General features: G+C 38.7%; 1 protein-coding gene across 7 annotated transcripts in view; it reads right to left on the bottom strand.

The window, feature by feature from the left end:
* Positions 1–19,010, bottom strand: part of GAPVD1 (GTPase activating protein and VPS9 domains 1) — a 73,049-nt gene that overhangs the window by 44,818 nt on the left and 9,221 nt on the right. For 6 of the 7 annotated variants that reach the window (XM_036854726.1, XM_036854729.1, XM_036854730.1 and 3 more), the window contains exons 2-3: positions 2,258–2,475; positions 617–1,460 (exon numbers count right to left, since the gene is read on the bottom strand). In XM_036854726.1, coding sequence (XP_036710621.1) covers positions 617–1,460; positions 2,258–2,442 — 1,029 coding nt within the window. In that variant the 5' untranslated portion in view covers positions 2,443–2,475. Of the gene's footprint in view, positions 1–616; positions 1,461–2,257; positions 2,476–2,747; positions 2,766–19,010 lie in introns of those variants that run through there. The other variant, XM_036854727.1, reaches the window with a different exon arrangement.

The raw sequence follows: 19,010 nt of genomic DNA, 5'->3' as shown, positions 1-19,010 counted from the left end.
CTTCCTCACAGTATTTCTGGGGATAAGATATAATTAAAAGAATCCCTTAAGAAATAATAACACGATTTCAGTAGTTCAGATGATTAGGGAAAAAAGCACTAACATAGATCCAAAAATCCTCTTTCTGAAACTTTTAGGTCCAGAGGAGTTTCAGATTTCAAAATTTGGAGATTTTAGAAAGGTTGGTTACTGCATACATGTAACATGTCCAGTATTTAGGCTGGCTTCCTATAATCAGATACATTAACATTCCTGCAGCAAAACATGAATATTCATGAACATGAAATGGAATAACTAACAATTATAAATAGCCTCATGTTAGTTCAGGTTAGGTTTTGTTACCAAATGAAGTATAAAAGACACTCAATTTTCAGTCATTCTGGATTTTGAAATCATGGGAAAGGGGTAAGGGCTTGTTCTAGAAAATCAAATTCAACTATACATTCAAGTGTATGAGGACTCCATTTAAAAACCAACACAATGTAAGAAGCAAATATTTAGGACAGTTTGGGGAAAAGGAATGGTAAGAATATATGAATAATGTCATCATATTTTCTGTTCGCACTCCCACTGCCCCATCAACTGACTCTAAGCTGAATGCCTAGCAAAAGCATACCTGCATCAGATTAAATCTTGCCACCTCATTAATAGGAGCATCAGAAATTATTCCATACTGTTCTGGATTGACAACCGCAGGACAAATGAAGCAGGCCAACAGGAGGTCAGTACACATTGCTCTGACCTCCCCAACTTCCAGTCTATCTACACAGGAGAGAGTTTTGTACATCTGTGACACAATCCATCTCAAACTATGTGGAAAGCAGTATGTGTTCTGTTTGAGATAACCAATAAATTTGTTCACCAAAGCCACTAGTTTGGCCTCGTTGGAATCCACCATCTCTTGAACCTTCTGCCTGAATCTATCTGAGCCTTTCTCTCCAAAGAGTTTTTCCTGTTGAGATGGGGAGAACCTCTCAATTAGCTTGTTTGGATCTGTTTCCAGGTGATCCTCATCTTCAACAAGCAGCTGCATGATTGGCTCATGTAAAGTTGCTGTGAGGAAAAGTTTGGCAGAAAACAGTCCTTCAGAAAAAAGTTTAAATAAGATGCTGAAGGCACAAGTTCCTCTCCTCAAAAGTCGCCTGGGGTTGTCACTTTCTTTAAGTTCAAATTCAATCAAGTATCTCAACACCTGAAGGAGGTAGCTTTCATCTTCTTGCATAATGCAGTTGCCATAGAGAGAGGTAAAAACTGTGTAAATAACACTTTGTGTGTTCTCCTGATTAAGTTTCTCTCCGGCAACCAAAGAGGAGGCAATAAGACGAGGATTTTCCCTTAATCGACTTAAGAATTCTCCATAAGCAGTCTCCTGAAATCCCAACTGCTTATACCCATCAACAAACTGTGTATCTTCCAAAATCTTGGCATGTTGGCAACATTCAGCAGGGGAAGCTTCAGCACTAAAAAACAAGCAAACAAGCAAAATAATAAAATTAACAACAATAATAATATACCATACTAAAACATGGAAATGTGAGTTGATGATAGTCATGGCAATGAGATCACTCAGAATTGCTAAAATCTTTTAGACCACCAGCATCTAAATGTGTAAAGAAAGTCAAAACCAAAAAGTAGGACAAATTCTTCATATTAAGTCAGGTTCAATGAAAAGTACTGAGAAATAACCATTATTCTGACTTCTATCATTGAAGATCAGTCCTGCCTCTTTTTGAACTTCATATACATGGACTCATACAGTATGTACTCTTCTATGTCTGGCTTCTTTTCTCGACAGTATACCACAGCACCACTATTTCTAGACTTAAAAACTGCTTCTTGGAACAACAGAACAATAAGGTATTAACACAGTGAAAAATGAGGTTTCTAAAACTGAAAAGTAGATATACAATAGCAAAACATGAAAATGTATATATTAAATAATATTAGGAGAAAAGCAGAACACAAGATAATTTACTCTCTACAATAATAAAATGTTATATAGTGCCAAGATACAAAATTAACTGGTATGGTATAAAATATTAATGCTTAAGTTATAATTCTCTACAACTGTGCTTAAGTTAATAGGTTAATTAAGCAAAATAAGCAAAGACTCACCATTGAGATGCTGATTTAAAATATCTTAAACTATGCACTTTGTTGGAAATAGATTTGTTTATTTGCAGTTAGCAGTTATTAACTGCTATAAGCAGAATTATAGTGGTTCATAACATTTAAGACCTCAAAACCTTTTCTTTACCTGGTTATAATAAGCCGATCCAAATTAATTCTCTGTTGCTTAGCGATCCATGCTGTACGATACAACTTTTCAGCTGTCTTAAGTACATCTGCATTGAGCCTCTGAATGAGCTGTTTCTCAGAGTTTACATATAAGCGTTCCTGCTTGAGGTGATGGGCCAAAGTATGAATATCTAGCTTCACCATCTTCAAATGTGGAGAAGGTACAAAGGCTGATCACTAGAGTAAAAAGAAAAAATTTTTATGTCACTTAAATTGTTTTCCAAAAATCAAAGGGAGTAGGAGAACACATTAAATATTAGGCTACATTTAGTATCATGGTTAGCTCTAGTTTTAAAATAATCTATCTATATATATATTTTACAACAGAAGCATTACAGGTTCAGTATAGAAAAACTGATAAATACAGATAAGCAAAAAAAAAAAAAAGAAGAAGAAAAAGAGAAAAGCTCTTAATAAGGCCAGTGCTCAGAGGCAGCCACTGTAAATACCTTGCATGTATCCTTCAAGTCCGGTGTCTACAAAAACAGAAACATAGATCAATGGAGAAAGCCCGAAGATAAACCCACGTACCTATGGTCAACTAATCTACGACAAAGGAGGCAAAGATATATAATGGAGAAAAGACAGTCTCTTCAATAAGTGGTGCTGGGAAAACTGGACAGCTACGTGTAAAAGAATGAAATTATAACACTCCCTAACACCATACACAAAAATAAACTCAAAATGGATTAGAGACCTAAATGTAAGACCGGACATTATAAAATTCTTAGAGGAAAACATAGGAAGAACACTCTTTGACATAAATCACAGCAAGATCTTTTTTGATCCATCTGCTAGAGTAATGGAAATAAAAACAAAAATAAACAAATGGAACTTAATGAAACTTCAAAGCTTTTGCACAGCAAAGGAAACCATAAACAAGACGGAAAAGACAACCCTCAGAATGGGAGAAAATAGTTGCAAATGAATCAACGGACAAAGGATTAATCTCCAAAATATATAAAGAGCTCATGCAGCTCAATATTAAAGAAACAAACAACCCAATCAAAAAATGGGCAGAAGACCTAAATAGACATTTCTCCAAAGAAGACATACAGATAGCCAAGAAGCACATGAAAAGCTGCTCAACATCACTAATTATTAGAGAAATGCAAATCAAAACTACAATGAGGTATCACCTCACACCAGTTAGAATGGGCATCATCAGAAAATCTACAAACAACAAATGCTGGAGTGGGTGTGGAGAAAAGGGAACCCTCTTGCACTGTTGGTGGGAATGTAAATTGATACAGCCACTGTGGAGAACAGTATGGAGGTTCCTTAAAAAACTACAAATAGAATTACCATATGACCCAGCAATCCCACTACTGGGCATATACCCAGAGAAAACCATAATTCAAAAAGACACATGCACCACAATGTTCACTGCAGCACTATTTACAATAGCCAGGTCATGGAAGCAACCTAAATGCCCATCGACAGACGAATGGATAAAGAAGATGTGGTACATATATACAATGGAATATTACTCAGCCATAAAAAGGAACAAAATTGAGTCATTTGCTGAGATGTGGACGGATCTAAAGACTGTCATACAGAGTGAAGTAAGTCAGAAAGAGAAAAACAAATATCGTTTATTAACGCATGTATGTGGAACCTAGAAAAATGGTACAGATAAACCGGTTTGCAGGGCAGTAGTTGAGACACAGATGTAGACAACAAACGTGTGGACACCAAGGGGGGAAAACCATGGTGGGGTGGGGATGGTGGTGTGCTGAATTGGGCAATTGGGATTGACATGTATACACTGATGTGTATGAAATTGATGACTAATAAGAACCTGCAGTATAAAAAAAAAATCAAACAAACAAACAAAAAAACAACTAATACTAAACTTGCTTTGGGTTATTTGTATGGAAATATGTTAATATAAATGTTTCAGACATTACATGAAATTTCTAAAAATCTTATATGTTCTGGTATAATGTTATAAGTCATAATTCTAGTTATTACTTTAAAATGTATATCTCAGAAATAACTAAATTTCCTTGTCAATTACCAAAAAAAAAAAAAAAAGTCCTGTGTCTATTTATCAACACTGGACTTTCCTTGCCTGCTCTCTTTCACACTGCAATCAATCAACATAGCCTGTTGACTCTTTCTTCAAAACACATCTCACCACCTCCATCATCATCTCTCACCCAAAGGTCTCTAACCACTACTTCCTAATTGAACTCCTGCTTCATTTCTTGTACTACTGGAGTCTCTACATAGCATAGAACATCCTTTAAATTTAAGTCAGACCACTTTATTCCCCCACTAGAAGCTGTCCAAAGGCTTATTTTACACTTAGAATGAAATCTGAAAGTCCCACATGATCTAACCCTGCTATTCCTCCAACCTCATCTCCTGTCATTCTAACTCCTGCTCACACAGCTCCAGACACGCTGGCCTCCTCTTGAACAGATCAAGCATGCCCCTTCCTCAAAGCCTCTGCATTTACTGAACCCTCTCTCTGGAAGGCTGTTCCTCCAGATTCCTATGCAAGGCTGGTGCCTTTACTTCATTCAGGTCTCTGCTCAAATGTCTATTCAGAAAGGCCTTCTGAGACAAATCATTCTAAAACAGAAAATATCACTTCCTATTCCCTCTTCTGGCCTTTTTTTTTTTTTTTAAAAGCACTTGCCCCAACCCAGCATGCGTTGTTGTTACATGCATGTTCATCATGCTTAGAGTATGGCTCCCCCACTGAAAGGCAAGGGCTGCCAAGGCCAAGATTTGTCTGTTTTGTCGACTTACTGCTTTAATTTCAGGGCTGAGGAGAGGGCTTGGTTCACAGCAGGAGTTGAATAAGTATTTGCCAAAGGAATGAATGAAATCACACAATTCTTGTTTATCTAGTAGCTAAACAAACTGATAAAAATAGCACACATATTTTAAAGCATTATTATTTAAGCTATACCCTTGAAGCTAGAATGCCTGCCAGACCCACGAACATTTTATCTCAGCAACAGAAGCTCTTGTGGGCCAAATAGCAGAATACAACATTGTGTCGAGGCAGCAGTCATTAAGTTAGAAAAATGCTTCTCATTAAGAATTAAACATTAGGGGTGGGGAAGGAAAGGACTGGGAGTTTGGCATTAGCAGATGCAAACTATTACATATAGGATGGATAAACAAGGTCCTACTGTATAGCACAGGGAACTATATTCAATATCCTGTGATAAACCATAATGGAAAAGAATATGAAAAAGGATACATATATGTATAACTGAGTCACTTTGCTGTACAGCAGAAATTAAACACAACATTGTAAATCAACTATACTTCAATAAAAATTTTTTAAAAAGAATTAAACATGATTATATACTTAAAAGCTGCTATGAGAGTAAAGCTTTAAATGTTCTCACCACAGTAACAAGAATATGGTAATTACATGAGGTGAAGGATGTGTTAACTAACCTTACTGTGGTAAACATTTTGCAATGTATGTGTACCAAATCATCATTATATGACAAACTTACACAATGTTATATGTCAATTATAGTTCAATAAAGCTAGAAAAAAAAAAGTTGTCCCAGCCAATAAGATTCATAATGGATTTATTTGGAATTGATAAAATACAATTTGTAGTGAATTCAGATTCTGAAACAGGTGACAACCTAGCTCACAGAACTCTCAATATGTTTACAGATCCAATGAAAATATGTTCATACATATGAAATAAATATTTTTGGTGCTAAGACTAAAAAAAAGAGTTGAACATTATGGTAGCAGATGGAAATATATTTAAAGCCACCTTATTTAAAGAAATAGGTTCAACAATTTTTAATTAAGTTTGATTTCAGAAATTAAAATTTTTTCTTTTATTTTAATGAACTACTAGAAAAGTCTCAGATATTATCATCTAACTTGAATTTAACTGCTTTAAAAACTTTCTTGTACCTTATCAATTCCCTAGCGAACTATACAAAGCTATTATTCCAAGTCTCCTGTATTAAAACCCTCAGAGTGCTTTCCTCTCAAAAGGTTTAAATATGTCTACTTCACCAAGATGATTCACTATTAACTCACAAAAGCATCTGGGTACATTCAAAAAAATTGGTGCCATACATACATATATAATCTTATTAACTCAGCCTAAAGAAAACACGTATGACTTTGCAGACTTCCATGAGGGAATTCTAACATCCTCTAGGGGGCTCTAAATCCACAGACTAAGAACAGAATCACTGAACAAATGGCTGTAACTATGAGAAACATTACAGTTAATGAAAATAGTACTGAAATGGGCTCTTAAAGATCTGTATGCTTTGGGGACTTCCCTGGTGGTCCAGGGCAGGGGGTGCAGGTTCGATCCCTGGTCAGGGAGCTAAGAACCCACATGCCTCACAGCCAAAACCCCAAAACATAAAACAGAAGTAATACTGTAACAAATTCAATAAAGACTTTAAAAATGGTCCACGTCAAAAAATCTTTAAAAAAAAGATCTGTATGCTTCATTAATTAGTTCTGTTACCTTGGGTATATAATGCATATTCTCTGAACCTCAGGGGTTTTTTCATCCATAAAATGTGGACACAGTATCTACATTTATTTTGTGCCTGGCATGAGAAACATATTAGGTACTAGGGATACAAAAAAAGGATAAAATCTAGTATGTGCCCTCAAGGACTTCCTAATCTAATAGAACAAGGCAGACACGCAAGCAGATGGCTGCCCCAAAATGTTATGGGTATAATACTATGGCTGAATGAAGGCTGTACAACGTAGAGTACAGACAAAAGAGAAGGAATGACTGAGGAGTTAGGTACCTGTGCCTAGTCTTAAAAGACAAGTATGGGGGGTGGGGGATAAGTATTTGCCAGACATAAAGAGGATAATGGGTAGGGGTAGACTTCCAGATACAGGCAGCCAATCAAGCAAAGGCACAGAAGTGTGTGACACAGTATATTCAGAGAACTACACATGGCTTGCTACAGTCTGGGGGCATGTGTTGTGTGTGTTAAGAGTGAGGCTGGGGGTAGGGGAGGAAATGTATAATGAGATAAGGTCACAGAGACCGAAGGTACACAGAAGCCAGTGTTAAGAAACTGGGACTGGACTTTCCTAATGGCACAGCATTAAGAATCCGCCTGCCAATGCAGGGGTCACGGGTTCGATCCCTGGTCCGGGAAGATCCCACGTGCCGTGGAGCAACTAAGCCCGTGCTCCACAACTACTGGGCCTGCGCTCTAGAGCCCGCCCATGAACCACAACTACTGAAGCCCGCACGCCTAGAGCCCATGCTCTGCAACAAGCCACCGCAATGAGAAACCTGCGCACTACAACAAAGAGTAGCCCCTGCTCGCTGCAACTAGAGAAAGCCCACGCGCAGCAACAAAGACCCAACACAGCCAAAAATAAATAAATCAATTAATTTAAAAAAAATAAATGAAACTGGGACTTTGCACTGTAGGAGATGGGAAAAGAGTTTAAATGGATTAACACAATTAAATTTACATTTGAGAACATAAACTTTGGCAGGAAGGAAAAAGATGAGGTGGTTTGGATGGAACTAGATTTAGAAAGACTAAGAAATTGTTGATAGGCAAGACCACTGGCATTTTTCACAGAACTAGAACAAAAAAATTCACAATTTGTATGGAAACACAAAAGACCCTGAATAGTCAAAGCAATCTTGAGAAAGAAAAATGGAGCAGGAGGAAACAGGCTCTCTGACTTCAGACTATACTACAAAGCTACAGTAATCGAGACAGTATGGTACTGGCACAAAAACAGAAATATAGATCAATGGAACAGGATAGAAAGCCCAGAGATAAACCCATGCACATATGGTCACCTTACCTTTGATAAAGGAGGCAAGAATATACAATGGAGAAAAGACAGCCTTTTCAATAAGTGGTACTGGGAAAACTGAACAGCTACATGTAAAAGAATGAAATTAGAACAGTCCCTAACACCATACACAAAAATAAACTCAAAATGGATTAAAGACCTACATGTAAGGCCAGACACTATCAAACTCTTAGAGGAAAACATAGGCAGAACACTCTATGACATAAATCACAGCAATATCCTTTTTGACCCACCTCCTAGAGAAATGGAAATAAAAACAAAAATAAACAAATGGGACCTAATGAAACTTCAAAGCTCTTGCACAGCAAAGGAAACCATAAACAAGACGAAAAGACAACCCTCAGAATGGGAGAAAATATTTGCAAATGAAGCAACTGACAAAGGATTAATCTCCAAAATTTACAAGCAGCTCATGCAGCTCAATATCAAAAAAACAAACAACCCAATCCAAAAATGGGCAGAAGACCTAAATAGACATTTCTCCAAAGAAGATATACAGATTGCCAACAAACACACGAAAAAATGCTCAACATCATTAATCATTAGAGAAATGCAAATCAAAACTACAATGAGATATCATCTCACACCGGTCAGAATGGCCATCCTCAAAAAATCTAGAAACAATAAATGCTGGAGAGGGTGTGGAGAAAAGGGAACCCTCTTGCACTGTTGGTGGGAATGTAAACTGATACAGCCACTATGGAGAACAGTATGGAGGTTCCTTAAGAAACTGAAAATAGAACTACCATACGACCCAGCAATCCCACTACTGGGCATATACCCTGAGAAAACCATAATTCAAAAAGAATCATGCAAAAAAAAAAAAAAGAGTCATGCACCACAATGTTCATTGCAGCTCTGTTTACAATAGCCAGGACATGGAAGTAACCTAAGTGTCCATCGACAGATGAATGGATAAAGAAGATGTGGCACATATATACAATGGAATATTTACTCAGCTATAAAAAGAAACGAAATTGAGTTATTTGTAGTGAGGTGGATGGACCTAGAATCTGTCATACAGAGTGAAGTAAGTCAGAAAGAGAAAAACAAATACCGTATGCTAACATATATATATGGAATCTTAAAAATATATATATATATGGTCATGAAGAACCTAGGGGCAAGACGGGAATAAAGACACAGATCTACTAGAGAATGGACTTGAAGACACGGGGAGGGGGAAGGGTAAGCTGGACAAGTGAGAGAGTGGCATGGACATATATACACTACCAAACGTAAAATAGATAGCTAGTGGGAAGCAGCCGCAGAGCACAGGGAGATCAGCTCGGTGCTTTGTGACCACCTAGAGGGGTGGGATAGGAAGGGTGGGGGGAGGAGACGCAAGAGGGAAGAGATATGGGAATATATGTATATGTATAACTGATTCACTTTGTTATAAAGCAGAAACTAACACACCATTGTAAAGCAATTATACTCCAATAAAGATGTTAAAAACAAACAAACAAAAAAAGAAATGTTGCAGTGGCAATGGAAAGAACAGGACAAATTTGAGAGATACTGGAGATAGAAAATACAAGATTTGCTTACACCTACACATGGGGAAGGCGAGGTAGAAGTTTCCAACTCTGGTGACAAGGGTTGGTGGTGGTGTTATTCACCACAATTTCGTATCGTATGAGAAAACACTTTATAAACTGAAAATTGTGCCTGGTATGGTTCTAAGAACTTTACACACTTAATCTTCATAACATCCCTCTGAGACAGGTACTTTGCCACAAAAGAAACTGAGGCTCAGGGGTATTACGTAACTTACATAAGGCCACAGGGGTGAGAGGTAATAGAGCCAGTACACTGTTATTATAGTCCTGATCTCTACAAGAATGACTCAGAAATCGTGTGGTTACACAGGTGAATTATTTTTAAGAGATGCACACTAAAGTACGTAGAAGTAAATTGTTAGGATGTCTGGAACTCACTTGTACATGGCTCAAAAAAACTAAAAGATTTTTTAAAGGCAGTAAAATGTAAACCACTGTTGAATCTGGTTGGTGGGTATATGGTGATCACTGTACTACCCTTCAACAGTTTCTGTATGTTAGAATTTTTTAATTATAAAATGATAGAGGAAAATACTTTAGAAATTCTCAAACCGTATCCTTCTTGCTGCCTTAATACAATTTAATTCAACAAATACATTATTGACTTTTGCTGGAACGTAGCCAGGTCCCTTAATCTCAAGGAGTTCACAGTCTAATTACTGTTCAAAATAGGATGCATAAAATGTTTCCAATGACATAGCAAAATATGAACCAATTTATGCAATTCAGAAATTAAAACCCTCAAATATAGCTTCACTTAAAAAAATTAACACATGAAAGTAATGCTCCACCTGATCTACGTAAGAACTCACCTTCTAAACCCTTCAGTGGTCCCAAATGTCTTCAAAGACATTCTCGTAAAGATATTTTACGTAAGGGGACTTCCCTGGTGGTCCAGTGGGTAAGACTCTGCACTCTCAATGCAGGGAGCCTGGGTTTGATCCCTGGTGGGGGAACTAGATCCTGCATGCATTCCACAACTAAGAAGTCCACATGCCGCAAGGAAGATCCCATGTGCTACAACTGAGGCCCGGCACAGCCAAAATAAATAAATAAATAATTTTTTTAAAAAAAAAAAGATATTTTAAATAAACCCAGAACACTAGATAACTTGCTAAATTTTCTTTCTTTAATCAAGTTTATCAGACTATATGACCTACTACCCACCCCTGTTGCCATCATATACTATAGTCTCTCTCCTTCCTTCAACACCCCCAAACTCCAATGATCATTTGACCCTACCAAGACTTTCAAGCCATTAATCCTACCACCTTTTTCACTAACCTTCACTCTCCTCCTGTCTCTGCTTCCCTCCTTACCCAGCTAGCATAAACCCCATGGTCAGTCATTATGATCACTGGCTGAATGTACTCTCAATTTGCCCCCCTCACTCGACTAAACCTCAGTCCCAGTTAAATCCAATGCGGGACTTCCCTGGCGATCCAGTGGTTAAGACTTCGCCTTCCAATGCAGGGGGTGTGGGTTTGATCCCTGGTCGGGGAGCTTAAATCCCACAGGCCTCAGGGCCAAAGAACCAAAACAAAACAGAAGCAATATTGTAACAAATTCAATAAAGACTTAAAAAACAAAATGGTCCACATCCAAAAATCTTAAAGAAAAAAAAAACGTTCTGCCTACTCCTAATTTATACCTGTGTATGAGAAAACCAACACACACAACCATGCTAAATATCACTTTAAACTCACGATCACAAACCCTATACGAGCCCTTACTGATGCATGATACGCACACTATTACTTCCCCAGTCCATCCATCACTCCCCCCCTCTCCCAGGCAACTAATTCATACCACCATCTCTCCTCAAATCTCCAGCCTCTTCCCCTCTCCTTATTCTCAGCTCCTTGCTTCCTACTTCACTGAGGAAACTGAAGCATCAGAAGAGATGTTCCTCAGGCTCCCTGCTTCAGTTTTTGCTCTCAGCCTACTCTCAACACAGCAGCCAGAGTGAGCCTGTGAAATCCGAAGTCAAATCACATCACTCCTGTGCTCAAAATCCTCCAAAAGCTTCTTTTCTTGGCTTTCCATGGTCTGCCTCCATCCCCCCTACCTCTCTGACCTCACCTCCTATTACCAGAAGACCATACAACTTACCATCCAAACTAGGACACTACTGGGAGTGAAAGCGGACACTATTAATAATTTCATCGAGACAAGAGACATAAACAAGGACATACGACCACTCTCTTACCAGATCCCTCATTCACTCTGCTCCAGCCATATTCTCCAACATGCCAGGTATACTTGCACCCTAGTACCCTTGTACTTGCTCACCACCCAGGTCTCTCACTTCCTTTGGGTCTTATCAAGAGTCATCTTCGGGGCTTCCCTGGTGGCGCAGTGGTTGAGAATCTGCCTGCCAATGCAGGGGACACGGGTTCGAGCCCTGGTCTGGGAAGATCCCACATGCCGCGGAGCAACTAGGCCCGTGAGCCACAATTACTGAGCCTGCGCGTCTGGAGCCTGAGCTCTGCAACAAGAGAGCCCGCGACAATGAGAGGCCCGCGCACCACGATGAAGAGTGGCACCCACTTGCTGCAACTAGAGAAAGCCCTCGCACAGAAACGAAGACCCAACACAGCCATAAATAAAATAAAAATAAATAAATAAATAAACCCAAAAGTTTAAAAAAAAAAAAAAAAAAAGAGTCATCTTCTTCAATGAGGTCTTTCTTGGTCACCCTACCTAAAATTCCAACCCCTGCCCTGCCACACACACATATTACCTCTCCCTGCTTTAGTTTTTCTTGTTAGCACTAGTCATATTATACATTTCACTTATTTATCTTATGTACTGTCCATCTCCCCAAGAAAATGTAAACTCCCTAAGAGGAGGGATTTTTGCCTAATTTCTTCCCTGCCCTATTCACACTGACTAGAATAGAACCCGTCACATCACGAGCATTCAGTAGTACACATTTGCTGAATGAATATATGAATGAAAAAGAGGTATTTCAATAACCTATTCATGTTAGAAACATCATAAGCAGAGGTAGAAATAACACAGGAGGAACAGAGGTGTAGTCTTTGATGGACAGGAAAAGAAGAGGTAAACACTATGAAATTATCAATAGATGCTAATTAAAATAAGCACACCGTACTGAAAACATTAAATATATTATGTGGAAGTTTCATGAAGACTTAAAGGAAAAACAAAAGTGCTCAAAATTTACATTTATTCCTTACTTCTTAGCGGATAATTTCCAAACTCCTTAACCTAATGTTTAAGGGCCAACCTTGCCTTAACCCTCACCTCCAGTCCTATCTCACACTATTTCCCTATATGAACCCTCCTGTTCCAGCAAATCTGCCTTTTCATTTTTATTTTCAATTCACCTTCATGTTTATATTTATATCACCTTATTTGCTCCTTCTAATTTCCAAGGCCTGGCTCAATAAAACCTTCCTTCCCAACCATATAGTCTGCCCCCAGTGATAAATCCCAGCTCCGAACTCTTAAAGCAGTGCTTATCCATGCCATTAAATTGGAACTGTTAATTTCTATTTTCACCTTTTTTTTTTTTTTTTTTTTTTGGCCGAGGTGTTCGGCTTGCAGGATCTTAGTTCCCCGACCAGAGACTGAACCCAGGCCCTCAGCAGTGAAAGCGCCAAGTCCTAACCACTGGACCGCCAGGGAATTCCCTATTTTCATCTTTAGTGTCTATATCTTGTCCTTCCAGCAAGAATGAAGGGTCCCCTCAAAGGATGAGAACATCTCTTAGACCTATGTATCCCCAACCCCCAATACCACGGCCAAACACAAGAAGTTCTCACATATCTTTGCTAACTGCATTGTCACAAGGTGCTCTGAGAAAAGGAACATAAGTAAAATCAAAGGATTTTTAAATTAACATTAGGCACATTTCACAATAATAAAAATTTTTTTTCCCTGAAATTTGCCAGCATTTTCCAAGTTAGATAATTTCTTTTTGGAGTGGTCAAAAATTGGACTTTGAAATTCTATAAAATTCTTAAAAGCTCACTTGCACTTGCCACATTTTCTACAAAAATAAAAGCAATTATACCCATACATGTCAAGTCAGATTTTAAGCTTTTCAACTCACGTTATGAAGACTTATCACTGAGAGCCCAGCAGGGAGATTTTAGCTGAAGGAGTGAAGCACATGGGGTTTTTGTATCCTTCCAACAACAGTATAGAGGCTGGCAAACTACAGCCTGTGGGCCAAACTCGACCAGTTGCCTACGTGTATAAATAAAGTTTTACTGGAACACAGTCATGCCCCTTTGTTTATGTATTATCTGTGGCTGTTCTCATGCTGCATAGCTAGATAGTTGCCAGAGTCCATATGGCCCACAAAGCCTAAAATATTTACTAGCTGGCCTTTTACAGAAAAAGCCTGTCAACTGCTGATAAGCAAGCATACCTACTGTAATACAGAGCATGGAGAGGAAGCACAACCTGATAAGGTGAAATGTGTGAATTAGAAAATACATTAAAAGTTTCAAGGAGGATACACATATTATAAATGTTAGCAACTATGCCTGAACAAACCCCTGTGACTCAAAAGAAGGACTCTAAAGTAGGGGGAATTTATTTCAAATGTTTTATGGAATGAGAATCATGTTTCATATTTTCTTTGATGAAAATTTCTAATTAAAAGCCTCCCAAGGGACTTCCTTGGTGGCACAGTGGTTAAGAATCCGCCTGCCAATGCTGGGGACATGGGTTTGATCCCTGGTCCGGGAAGATCCCACATGCTGTGGAGCAACTAACCCCATGCACCACAACTACTGAGCCTGCGCTCTACAGCCTGCGAGCCACAACTACTGAAGCCCTCGTGCCTAGAGCCCGAGCTCCACAACACAAGAAGCCACCGCAATGAGAAGCCCGTGCACTGCAATGAAGAGTAGACCCTGCTCGCCGCAACTAGAGAAAGCCCGCACGCAGCAATGAAGACCCAAAGCAGCCAAAAATAAATTAATTTAAAAAAAAAGATCCCACGTGCCACAACTAAGACCCGACGCAGCCAAAGATAAAATAAAAATAAATTTTTTTTTTTTAAAAAGAGGTAAGGTAGGGAATTCCCTGGCAGGCCAGTGGTTAGGACTCGGTGCTTTCACTGCAGAGGGCCCAGCTTCAATCCCTGGTCGGGGAACTAAGATCCCACAAGCCGTGCGGTGCAGGCACCACCCACCCAAAAAAAGAGGTAGGGTAATTTTCATCATTTCACTAGGACACAATGAGACATACTCCATGTCATCACATGACAGAAGTGACCAAAACGAACCTTTCCATGAAAATAAGTGGGAAATACCAGAGTCATAATTAAAGAGGTGAGACAGACAACTTGCTAACATGATGAAACCTACACTTGTAAAAGGCTTATTAAAAGTGAAATTAAAGACCAACTATCTTCAGTCAAAGAGCATTTTTAGTAACATAATATGCCACACACAGGTATGGCTTTGAAATTTGAGAATAAAGCATGCTTTGCAAATAAATTAATGTGTCTAAGATGATCCGGTTAAAAATTACAGAGATGATGACAACTAAATGTAACGTGGTATCCTGAATGAGATCCTGGAACAGAAAAAGGACATCAGGTAAAAACTAAGGAAATCTGAGGGCTTCCCTGGTGGCGCAGTGGTTAAGAATCCACCTGCCAATGCAGGGGACACAGGTTCAAGCCCTGGTCCGGGAAGATCCCACATGCCGCAGAGCAACTAGGCCTGTGAGCCAAAACTACTGAGCCTGTGCGCCTAGAGCCCATGCTCCGCAACAAGAGAAGCCACTGCAATGAGTAAGTCCACGCAACGCAATGAAGAGCAGCCCCCACTCACGGTAACTAGAAGAAAGCCCGCGCGCAGCAACAAAGACCCAACGCAGACAAAAATAAATTTAAAAATAAAATATAATAAAAACATTTTTTTAAAAAACTAAGGAAACCTGAATAAAGTATGAGCTTTAGTCAATAATAATTATCAATACTGGCTCACTAATTGTAGCAAATGCGCCATCAATATGAGATGTTAATAATAACAGACACTTGATTCTGGGTATATGGTAACTCCCTGTTCTATCATCTCAGTTTTTCTGTAAATTAAACTGTTCTAAAAAGTAAAGTCTATTTAAATTTTTAAAATTACATAAACAAGGACTTCCCTGGTGGCGCAGTGGTTAAGAATCCGCCTGCCAATGCAGGGGACACGGGTTTGATCCCTAGTCCGGGAAGATCCCACATGCCACGGAGCAACTAAGCTTGTGCGCCACAACTCTAGAGCCCTCGAGCCACAACTACTGAGCCCATATGCCACAACTACTGAAGCCCGCACATCTAGAGCCTGTGCTCCACAACAAGAGAAGCCACTGCAATGAAAAGCTCGTGCAGAAAAGAGTAGCCCCCGCTCGCGCAGCAATGAAGACCCAACAAAGCCAAAAAATAAATAAATTACATAAATAATTCTAAAACCAAGCATCCAATTTAGCAACTTTTTTCAGTATGAAAAAAATATACAAATTTGAGAAATGCATGTGAACACTATAATTTATCAGTCTCCAACAACCACCATCTAGAAGAAGGATTAGCAGCTATCCCATGATGTCCCAGAACCCATTTATATCTGGTAACACATTGCGATGTTTAAACTATCACACTAAGACTATTTTATCTTTCAGTTCACTGTGATCAGAAATGAAATACAGAAACTTCCTGACACAAAATTTCCACAACTATGTTACATTTTGCACTAAATCCTGGTCAATTGAAGCAAGGCAAATATATTTCCTAGCCAGAATTGTTTAAGAAAAGCCAGTTTTTATGTTAATTTCCATTTAACATCAAACTTTAAAAAAAAGCCATTATAAGTAGTAATGGTTGAGCCTGAAGAGGAGAGTTTTGACTGGTGGTAGTAAAGCATATGGGTGCTTAGGAAACAAAAACAATAATAACTACCATGCATTTCAGGCTCGTCATGTACTAGGCACCAACCAGGTGCTTTACATGGACATTCTCATTTAACCTGTGTAACACTCGTGAAAGGTAAGTATTCTTAGCCACTTTTTACAGATGAGGAAACTGAGGAAATTAAATTATTTTCCCAAGGTCAAGTTAATAACTAGCAAAGCTGAGACTAGAATCCAGGTGTATCTGGTTCACCCAGCTTTTACCCACCAAGCCATTTGCCTCCCAAGAGTGAGTGCTTTAATTTACAGTCAAGGTTACTTCTTCTAATCACCCCACTCTTTCAACAACTATTAATATGTCAGTCAGTAGCTGGACAACTCCCTCTTTCTTGGAAAGTTTCAAACTGCCTGACGAAGTCAGGTTTAGTTGGACTTCAGGACTAAATGACCTAAATTCTACTAAAGAAAGGGTATATGAAAGTTTAGAAAAAGTTACTAGGGACTAATCTAGATTATTACCCTGATAATTAAACACACACACACAGCAGGTGCTATCTAAAGTATCTTTTTTTTAAAAATTTTTTTTAGTATTCATTTATTTATTTTGGCTGCACTGGGTCTTTGTTGCAGCATGCGTGCGGAATCTAGTTCCCCGACCAGGAGGGAAGTCCCTATCTAAAATATCTTTTAAGACTTAAATGTGGGATTTCCCTGGTGGTGCACTGGTTAAGAATCCGCCTGACAATGCAGGGGACACGGGTTCCAGCCCTGGTCTGGGAAGATCCCACATGCCGCGGAGCAACTAAGCCCGCGAGCCACAACTACTGAAGCCTGTGCACCTAGAGCCCGTGCTCCACAACACAGAAGCCACCGCAACGAGAAGCCTGTGCACTGTGATGAAGAGTAGCCCCTGCTCGCCACAACTAGAGAAAGCCCGCACACAGCAACGAAGACCCAACGCAACGCAGCCAAAAAAAAATACATATATATATATAAATAAATAAACATTTAAAAAAAGATGTAAATGTACTAACAGAGTTCTGGGTATAGCACTCTAAAGTAAAATACAATGAGCTCAAAACTAGCTATATAATCTCTAGTGATTAATATAATCTTTCTGGAATTCAGTTTTTCAATGGAAAAACAAGGAATTATGGATACCATTCCCTTCCCATAATTTACACTCTACGAATCTCCAGATAGATCCAAGTTCCCTAACTGGTTCCAGAACATCTTGGTCACCTCACTCTCTTTCTCTATGAGCTAACTGGGATTTTCTGTGGGCAGGTAACCTCAGATAGTAACCAATATTGTCAAAGTGATCTATACTCTTAGCATATCATCTGCCTTCTTCCAATGTGGGAGCGCATAAGATTAAAATGGCCCTTTATTGGAGAAGGTTCGGAAAATTCAAGATTATCATCTTCCTCCCAATCCTTCAAACTATTTAGAGTCTCATCATCTCAATAGTCTGCTTCCTGGTCTCTCCTTCCTACTGTTGGAAGCAATCTTCCGAAAGCACAAACCTTGTTATGCTACTCTCCACTGCTTACAGGATAATGTCAACAATATGCTACAGGGTATCAAGCTCTCAACCATAAATCCCTCTTTTTATAACTCCTATCTCATCTCCCACCATCTCTCCACTTCCCCAAAATCAGATGTTGCTGCCATACTATATCCTAAAGTCTCCAACATTTGCAGATGCTATTATCTAGGCTTAAGAGGCTCAGATCTTCCTTACCTTCAAGTGAACTCAGATTTCTCCTTTAAGGCCTGGCCCCCAAATCTCTTCCCTCTGTGAAGCTCTGGGGGAACTGCTCCTGACAACAAACAGGGTGCATCCTTCCTCCCTTATGACACTGAGTGGGAAAGTTACCCCATTTTAAAGTCTCTTTCAGTTCTTCTATTTACATCATGCAGAAAATCTAAGCAAGGTGCCAATTTCTCTTCAACACTTCCCTAACACTTGCTAATCTCTGCTTTTAATTAAAGACAGAGGCCTCAAACTCAGCACCTTCTGCAAACAGTAGCAAGCTAGGTTTTATAACATTGCTTTGTTTTTATTATATTCAAGTTGCTTTCTATTTAGGGCAAGAGATGGTAGCCTTTCATTATGGTAATAACATAAAGCTTCTTTAAAAAAATTTTTAAAGGTGTCCAAATTTAAAAAAAAAAGACATTTAAAATAAACAATAGTATAAGCAGTTTGCAGATTTGGGAAAAATCATGATGTTACTCAAGGATTAAGCATGGTTAACTTTGTTATATACTGATGCCTACACCTTGACAGAACTGTCAGTTACTTTTTTTGTTCATTAAACAGGTACATTTCATCATAGTATTTATGTACTATTTATACTAATGTGATAGTGCAAAAAAGGACATAACTGCCATTTTTTAATGACCTACTACAATGTTAGCTGTATTTTATCAATCAAATAATTT

This window comes from Balaenoptera musculus, chromosome 6 (assembly GCF_009873245.2).
Source record: "Balaenoptera musculus isolate JJ_BM4_2016_0621 chromosome 6, mBalMus1.pri.v3, whole genome shotgun sequence".
Classification (NCBI taxonomy): domain Eukaryota; kingdom Metazoa; phylum Chordata; class Mammalia; order Artiodactyla; family Balaenopteridae; genus Balaenoptera; species Balaenoptera musculus.
Note: the sequence above shows the minus strand (reverse complement) of the source record. Positions and strands in the feature narration are given on the sequence as shown.